Below are 9,142 nucleotides of genomic sequence, written 5' to 3'. Positions count from 1 at the left end.
CAATTTGAACTTTTGGAACTCTGGCGGCTTTGTTTGGAGAACACTTTTCCAGTCCCCGGTCCTGCATAATAGGGACTGCGCATGGGTAAACGTAATGACCGACTTTGAAAAAAGGGATTTAGTTAATCATTGAATATAAATGCCAGAATTGAATTATTAAATATTCTGCAGTTAAATAAAATTGTTTTATCTTGTCATATAAATTAGATAATTTATTTGTTTATTTTCATGGATATATGTACGTAAAGAGCATTTAGAGCCAGCATTACTTTTATATTAAGGGCTAGTTTGGTTCGCGGGAAGCATTTTCCCTCCTAGAAATATGATTCCTGGGAAACAAAGTCTTAGGAAGAGGATGCCTAGGAAAGTACTTTGGGCATGTTTAGTTGACCATAGAAAAGTGATAAATTTTCAAAGTGCTTATGTTTGGTTGGCCATCCACTTTCTTAGGAAAGTTATGTATAATTCCTATTATGCCCTTAAGAAAAATTAGATTTTTAATGCCTCTTTAATGCTTCTTTAATGCTGAAGGGTTTTTTTGGGAAAAAATAAAAATTGAGTGATTCCTGCCTCATGGGAAAGTAACTTTTTCATGTTTCTCATGGGAAAGACTTTTCCATGAAATATGAAAATTATATTTCCATGGGAATACAACTTTTCCGTCTCTCTCATTTGAAAACTCCAACCAAACAAGCGGCATTTCATTACTTTCTCATTGATCATACTTTTCCCCCTTCTTTTTCCGTGAACCAAACGGGCCTAAAAAGGAAGGAAAGGAGCCCCTCCAAACTCATGGGGACGGGCAAGGAGAGGCATCATCGTAATTCGATTTACTTTGGAGCTTTCTTTTCATTTGGCAAAAGCCAAAACTAGGCTGGAAAACATTGTGTTTGGAAATCGATCCGATCACAACAATAATGCGCTAAATTATCAACAGGCTGCCGAAATGCTTTATCCTATTGTCAAAGCAGTAGAATTAGATAAAGGCTCAATAAAGTTCAATGATATTGTTTGACCTGCCCTCGACCTGATGATATCAACCAACAGAGAAACATAAATATAAATCATGCAGTAAGGGCTTGCGACGAGGGCACAAAGGGTTACCTACTTACTCTTTATCACTAGCGGTAATATTAAACCATCAACCTGGTTTTTGACCGCTTGCGTATCAGTTAATATGATTAAAACTTTCAAAACAAAACCATACAAGCAGATTTGGGCAGAAGTTACGAGTGCATGGATGCATGCAATGACCAGAAGATTTAAATAAGCAGATCCTTTCTTTCTCGAGCGTCGGTACAATCAGTAACAGGAAAAGAACAGGGAGAGAACCCCAGATTCTGCTCCCTGGAAAAGGGGAAATGCAGAATGGAAAAATGTGATAATGGATTGCACAATATGGTACATCTAGTTCGCTTTGTGGAGATAACCATTAAGTCACCATGGATTGGGAACCCTGTTTTTGATCGCCTAGCATCATTCCGTAGCAATCCAGAACAGCAGTAGCCCTTCTTCCGATGTCTGCCTGGTGGCTCAAATTTGCCTCCTCTCAAGGCAGCACAACGCAGGCACAAACCTCCTCTCAAGACTCGACATTTGAGTCATGGGAATCCCCTTCGATTGCACTGATGATTTCCACAGCTCTCTCTGCCTCGGGGATTCACGCTACGAGTCTCTGATTCATGACCGTTATACTACTCCCCTGACTTGGGTTCTCCAGGTCCCCGTGGATTCGGTGGCCCACGAGGTATCTCTCTACTGCGGACTTCACCACTGCATGCTGCGCTCCGGCGATCATACTCCCCAGATTCATCAAAGTCAGAGCTGTCACTTCCAAATGCCATCATACGAAATTTTTGGATGTCTGCTGAGTACTGGCCAGAATTAAACACTGTGCTCTGACCAAATTTCACCCCATTGCTTAGATCAGTCGGCTCTCCTTTTTCCAATGCCCTCGCCACCTAAAAAAAGGGGTCAAAAAAAAAAGAAGTACAGGTCCGGTCATCCATGAAGCGTAAAAAAAAAAGAGGTGCAGCAGTAATTAATTTATCAAATGTAAGTGGGTCATCTTCATTATAAAAGACAAGCTTTGACATGCAAATCATGGCAGTTCCAAGTTCCATTTTGTAACTAGAAGACCTCAAGTGAAGAGTGAAGACTGAGCTATCAGCCAAGTAATATGTGCACAAGAAAAGTTCATCGGTCCCATAACTGCTAATTTTGCAATTCCTAATCAACCGATCCCATGTTTAGCAACAAATGCCATGAGTTTCACCAATGCCTTCCTGCCCCATGACAAGAGAATCGTTTGTATGCACACACACTAGAGCCCCGTAGCATTACTCATCATTTATAAAGAATGTGTGGAACTAAAATAAGCCAGGAGGAGAGTAGCAAGAAAAACTGCTAGGATTGATATTGCAAGTAGAGAAATTAAACATAGGCAATGATACTGCTAAATTATAATTTGCAGGATGACAGTTACTTAAATACTCCGCAAGATGTGCATGCTCCAGGTCAATTCCTTGAATGTAATTTTCCATGTATCGATGTCCATATGTACGTAAGCTTTCCTAAATGGTTGCATGTTTTCAAACCAAATAAATATTGCTTTTACCTGCACCATGCGAGGTCGTTTAGAAGCGGAATGACGAACACATGCAGCAGCTGCTTCGATCATTCTAAACATCTCGCTCTTTACATAATTGTTCTCAAGCCTTGGATCCGCTAGTTCTGAACAATCCCCTATTTCAAGAGCATGAATAAGGAGGGGTCGAGCCTGTATGAAGTTCAGCATCACTTTTTATCAGAAAGAAATCCCACTGTTAAAACTTGAAAGATAACAACGGTTGGAAGCTCAAGACTGACCACAACAAAGTAATGAACAACCAAAGATGAATAACTTAAAAAATAAGCCGACCATGGCATCTGGTTGTTCCTGTTTTCTGATTCTTTTTTTTTTTGTTAATAAGAAACCCAGGTTAAGGCCGACAGGAATTCACCTTTTGTTTTCCAATTCTTTTCATAAACACAACATGAAAGGAATCCACTCTTTTTTTTATCATGAATGATACCAATCAATCATCTCAACTTGCTAAATCTTCTAAGATCTTTAGGACTGAGGGAGAGAGGGACAACGCAGAAATTGACTCTAAAAAAGTGAAGTGTGTTCTTTCTCCTCCCTTTTTTCCCTTTGTTCTCTAGTAAATATAACATGATTTTTATTCAGCAAACTTTAAAATGAGGCACCTAACCTTAATCTGTATGATGTAAATAGATATTGCAGAGGTTCAACCCAGCCATTTCACACGGGGGTAAAAACAGACGATAATATAATTCTAGAGATTGGTAGAAAAGGTTGAGTCGCCCACTGTTATTATATCACCCATGTGAAGTCCTTTATCGCATCAACTAATCACTTCTATATTCTACTGCAGTTAGGTGAAACATTCGATAAAATTTTCATCCTTTTGAAATTAATTTGAATCTAATTGGTTATATATTTGTGGCCACTTCATTGGGCATATATTCAGGCCTCTTATTTAAATCAAATTGAACTGTGTTTACCACTCCCGGTATATGATGCATCCTTTAATCTGATATTTTTCATGACTTTGACCTGAACTTACAACTATCGCAAATACTATCAAAACCATTAGACATGATGTGTCAGAAACTTCATTATTTAGGTGTAAAATGCTCACAAAATTGATTTTTAGTATTTGCGCAATTATCTTCTTTCTCATGTAGAGCTGAAAATTTTCCAGTAGTATGATTCTGTGCTCCAGTTTCAGAATAATTTAACTAGTTTAAATTCTTTCATCTTTCTTCTACCCCTTGCGTCTAGTTTTGAGTTTCATGAGTTCTTCTAAAAGATCTTTGAAATTTTTTTGGCTCCTCATGATTGCACTAACCTACAAGAAGTAGCAATTCAAGTTCTTAGTAAAGAAATATAGTTGTATGTTGCATGAACTTTTAATATGATTCTCACTCATGTCTGCCTCTGTCTACTGCTAAATTATTCATGAACTTGCTTGTTATAGTATATATGGGGTTTTCATAACAAGTAAAATTGTCCTGTCAAACCTTAAAATGATTTATGCAACAAAAGCAACACATATATAGCTGCACGCATGCATAGACAATTTTTCTTTTCATAAGTCAATATCAAAAGAAAATCATAACAGCACTATATGGGTTCTAAGAAAAGCTACACTAGATTCTGTAATAGATTACTGCAGGTTTCAGCATACCCATTCAACTAAACTTTCATCCCCCAAAGGTTGATTTGGATCTACAGGTTTGCGTCCTGTAATAAGCTCTAGAAGCACGACGCCAAATGAAAATACATCAGATCGGTCAGTTAATTTTCCACTAGATGCATATTCTGGTGCCAAATACCTGAAATTTAATAAGCATTTAGAAGTCAGTCTACAACAGCTCATATGTTCTCTTTTGAACAGGGAGAAAGGGAGAAGTGGAGGAAGATATCAAGTGATCCCATCCATATCGAGAACTAAATATTGATCCACAGAAAGAAACCAACACCTACCCAAATGTCCCCATAACACGAGTGGACACATGGGTGTGAGTATCATTCGAGAGTTTGGCAAGCCCAAAATCTGCAACCTGTGGTTTTATAATTCTAGTCTGTTAAAAGATTGACTATGATATTGGGAAGTTCATATGGAAATTGATATAAAAAATAAATAAAACAAAAACTAGATATAGAGATTATCTGCATGCCTTTGCCTCAAAATCGTTGTCCAAAAGAATATTAGCCGATTTGATGTCCCTGTGGATAATGCGAGGATGGCCTGGAGAAATGAGGAAAACGCAAACATATAATCAGATAATAATTGGCAATAACATATAGCAATGATGTGAATATATTTGTACATACAGTCTTCATGCAAATATGCCAATCCACGAGCAGAGCCTATAGCAAGTTTCAGTCTTTTTGGCCAATCCATGACAGGCAACCCCTCCCCTAATCAGAAGACATAAAGTAAGCATTAATCTTTATAACTGCTCTCCCCATAATCAGTCTTCTGATGCATATATCATCCATAAATTACCATGTAAATGGTGTTCAAGAGTTTTATTAGGGAGGTACTCATATACAAGCAGTCGATGATAGTCAGCTATACAGCAACCCACCAGAGAGACCAAATGACGATGGTGAACACGACTAATTATCTCAACTTCTGCTCTAAATTCCCTCTCTCCTTGTCCACTACCAGCCTTGAGCTGTTTCACTGCAACACATCTCCCGTCGGGCAGCCAGCCCTTATACACACATCCAAAACCACCCTCACCTAGGATGTTTTCTGGAGGAAAGCCATTTGTTATGCTCATTATCTCTTCATAACTGAAGCATGACTTGGGTCCAGCATGATCTGGGTGCCCCGGGTAATACCCATGACCTCTATAACTTCCATGGGCATTTGCGGCAGCAAGATGAGCTGGTGTTGTTCCTGGTGCATAATATGTATCTGAGTGAGCAGAACTTCCTTGTATATTTGACTGTCTATAGTAATATCCATCTGCAAGCACAGGATACAATGAGAAACAAGCGGAAAGCAAGCATCAGAGAATCCATAATGAGTCATTTACCTGATTTTACAGAGAAATTGTTAGGTGATCTGTAGTAATTATACTCACCGAATCTTCTCCTCCTCTTCCTTAAGAACACAAAGAAAACGACAGCTAATACAACTAGAATTCCTGCAAATGTCAACCCAGCAATGGTGCCCAAACTGCCACCTGATTCCCCATTTTCACGAAGGGAAGGAGAGGAAGGAGGGGGAGGTGATGACTTCGATGGAGGACGGGGATTACTTTTAGATGATGACGAGCTAGATGAATAATCAGGCGGAGGAGGGGATGGAGGGGAGCCATTAGGTGGTGACTGCTCTGGTGGAGGGGGGCTTGGAGTATTCAATTTAGCATTTGGAGGTGGCGAAGTAACAGCAGGTGAAAGAGGAGGGGAGTGAGGTGGAGGAGGAGCTGACCGATTATGATTACCGGGAGGAGGAGGAGGAGGGGGTGAAAATGGTGGAGCTGATGAAGATGAAGTTCCATTTGATGGGGACTTAGATGGGTCAGGAGGGGGAGAAGGGGAGTCATTTGGCAAGGGAGCTGGAGGTGATAACTTTGGTGGTGGAGAACTTGATCCATCTGAGCTTGGGGGAGATTTTGGCGGAGAAGTTGAATGTGAAGGTGGAGGTACTTTAGAATCCAAAGAAGGCGGAGGGGTTTTAGATTCCAATGAAGGTGGAGGGGATTTGTTATCTGGAGAAGGAGGAGATGACTTATCAATTTTAGAAGAGGAGCTTGGAGGTGGAGCAGAATTCGACATCTGACTTGTCAATCAGCTTTTTTTTGCCTCCTCTTGGGTTAGCACAAATATTTTCAACAGAAGACCCACACAAAGTCCCCTCTGAGGGCAAAAGAATCCTTGTAGCACAGATGAACCCTCCAACCCTCCCTTTCAATTTCCTCTCTCTCTCGCTCTCTCTCTTTGTACTTTTCCTTTCTATGGAAAGAGAAGAGCATCAATTTTCAATCTTCAAACAAATTAAATGCCTCGTATCTTTTCTCCTACTAACATAGACTGATAAATTCACAATTATTACGTCTTCAACTGAAAATTGAAATTTTAGAGCAATCAACACACCATTGTGCTTATTGGTAGGGTTCTCTTCTTGCTAAGAAGTCACGACGCTAAATAAACCCTTCAAATTCCCCAATAATGTGGACATGAGAGCAAATCTGGGGTACAGAGTCTATGTTCGAAGAACCCTAACCCTAGAAATCACAAGGCCAGAAGCTACATTCCAGGGATCCCAACGGATCCAGATGATGACAAGAATTCACATAAAAATGAATAAATTCCATGAAAATAATCAAGGAAATTCACCCAGAAAAAGCTTAGTTTAGGGGGGAAAAGTCAAGAAATAGAAGCCATGAAGAATCCAAGCCCTAGGAAGAACCAAACTCTACCTCTTCTTCGCCCTTTCCTGGGTCCTCCCCTCCTCCTCCTCCTTCCGAGTACCGAGCTTCGATTCCTCCAATCTAGCCTTGTAATCCACCATTGGCGGCCTTGAGATGGAAATTTCCCGACAAGAATCCGACCGAATGGTCCAAATCTTTCAGCAAAAATTTCCAAAAATAGACCAAAAATACCAGCCGAAAACTTTCTCGACATCAGCTCGGCCGTCGACGATGAACTGACTCCGAGTTTTTAGCCTCCGGATAGCAGAACGGATTGGGTCCTGGCCGCCCGAATCAACGGGCCCATGCCTAGGCTTGCGACGCTCCCACGTGTCCCCGGCACAGCGCTGGACTCATCTACATTTATGAGTGGCGATCCTTGACTCGGTTGCTTTCTGAACTCTCCGCCTGCTACCGTCGCGGACCTACCGAAATCTGGGATCGCTTGGCGGGAAACCCAACGGGAGTGGCTTCCTCTCCATCTCGACCGTCATTGACCGTTACGCTAAATGTCCACATTTTTTTGTTGGCATGGCGGACGAACATTCGCAAAGAAATTTTAAAATTTCTATGTGGGCATGGCACTTGCGGCGGAAAAGTGATGTCCATGATGACATTATGTGTGCGTGTGGAGTGAAAGCAACTGACAGAATTGGGTTGCAGATTCTGCTGGATGTATTCATACCCGTGTAGTATAAAATGTCCGTTAAAAAAAAAAAAGCAACAACAGAATTAGAACTTATATATTTTTTTGTTGGACAACTTAAGTAGTATTTTTAGCTATTGATTGCAAAAAAATAGCACGGTTTAACCATTAATGCAGCGCAAAGTAATTTAATTAGTTACTAAGAGAGAAAATGAAGACAACAGATATTGGTGTAATGATAAGATTAACTTATTATAATATGAATATCAAGAGTCTGAAACATGAAAATAGCTTTTCTGCATATGAAATTAGGCTGCATATTGTATATCTGATTCTCCACAAACTCCATAATGATGGAACCTTGTGCACTCCTTTTTAGTCAAAGAGCAAAAAAAAAACTCATAAAAAGTTTGTATTTGAAACTTATGGGAATTAGTGTTTTCGAACTTTGGTATCCTAGCTAGCTCGGTGGGTGACCAATATTTATTTAAACAATAATATAAATGCTCGAGCTAGAGTGGTGACTAATGACTTCTTTAATATTTGAAGTATTTAGATATGCTGGTTGATACGTAACAAAAGATAACGAATTTGTGTCTCGATACCTCAGCGAAAAAAAACATGATCATTATTTTACTTTTTACTCACAGGAAAACGTTACTATATCTTGTGTGGTAAAAAAGGCGTGATTTCACTGTCCTTAAGAATAGATCGCGCCCCTCGGAGTATGAATCTCGGTAACACAGAAAACAGAGAGAGAAAAAGGAAGAGGCGTATTTAAAAGACGCGACAAAACAAAACAATTCAAAAAATAAAACGGCAAAAAGAAACCTGACTCAAGCCCACACCCGCGGACCTCCATTAGGCTCATGCGCACGTGGGCTACTTACTTTCTTTGCTTCACCAAGTTAAAAGGTTGAATACTACATAAAGATCTTTTGAGTTTTATTCCTTTCCAATGTGGGACTAAAGAAAGTACACTAGACAAAAAGACAAAAGACAAAGAAGGGCAGACTCAGAATTTTGAAATATTCCAACAACCAAATGACATAGTACAGTCCATACTATATGTATTGTATGTTCTTGGAAGTTGGAATCAACTTCGCAATACAGAATCATGGTTCTTGAGAACTGGCTATCGTAAGTGATACCTTGGTGAAAACCAAATTTGTGGAATGTAGATATTATCAAAAAATTGCTAGCCTAACATGAAAATCTCTCATATCAAAGTCATACAGGAAATGCCTAAAATCTTCTATTAATTGTATAATTTCATATGATGGAAATTTTGTGTTACCAATGCATTCAGGTTTGTGTAAAACATATATAATATGTTTATTTGTTCTAATGTAGATAATATGCATTTTTAAGCGATAATAGATAATAGGATATTTGGACATGCAATAATTTACTTAGCTAAATGATGATTAGACTATCAAATTTACATTAAAATAGAGCCGATAAGAAAAAAATTAGGTGCAAGATTTAAGATTATATATA

General features: G+C 39.2%; 1 protein-coding gene across 3 annotated transcripts; it reads right to left on the bottom strand.

Moving 5' to 3' along the window:
- Nucleotides 1-1,261: 1,261 nt before the first annotated feature.
- LOC103701992 (proline-rich receptor-like protein kinase PERK12) lies at nt 1,262-7,491 on the bottom strand. 3 transcript variants are annotated; one of them, XM_088701873.2, is made up of 8 exons: nt 7,006-7,491; nt 5,079-5,546; nt 4,904-4,990; nt 4,747-4,817; nt 4,553-4,629; nt 4,254-4,401; nt 2,618-2,779; nt 1,262-1,961 (listed from the first exon to the last, which is right to left on the bottom strand). In XM_088701873.2, exons 1-8 carry the CDS (start codon nt 7,208-7,210, stop codon nt 1,695-1,697), a joined length of 1,485 nt encoding a protein of 494 aa, XP_088557999.2. In that variant the 5' UTR covers nt 7,211-7,491; the 3' UTR covers nt 1,262-1,694. The 3 variants fall into 3 exon arrangements, with proteins under 3 accessions (XP_088557999.2, XP_008782470.4, XP_089780678.1); XM_008784248.5 differs by having other exon boundaries at nt 5,617-7,402; XM_089924552.1 differs by having other exon boundaries at nt 5,665-7,334.
- Between the last annotated feature and the right edge of the window lie 1,651 nt (nt 7,492-9,142).

Source organism: Phoenix dactylifera, chromosome 7 (genome assembly GCF_051530095.1).
Source record: "Phoenix dactylifera cultivar Ajwa chromosome 7, Ajwa_hap1_PhDact_Kaust_v1.1, whole genome shotgun sequence".
In the NCBI taxonomy this organism is placed as follows: Eukaryota; Viridiplantae; Streptophyta; class Magnoliopsida; order Arecales; family Arecaceae; genus Phoenix; species Phoenix dactylifera.
Note: the sequence above shows the minus strand (reverse complement) of the source record. Positions and strands in the feature narration are given on the sequence as shown.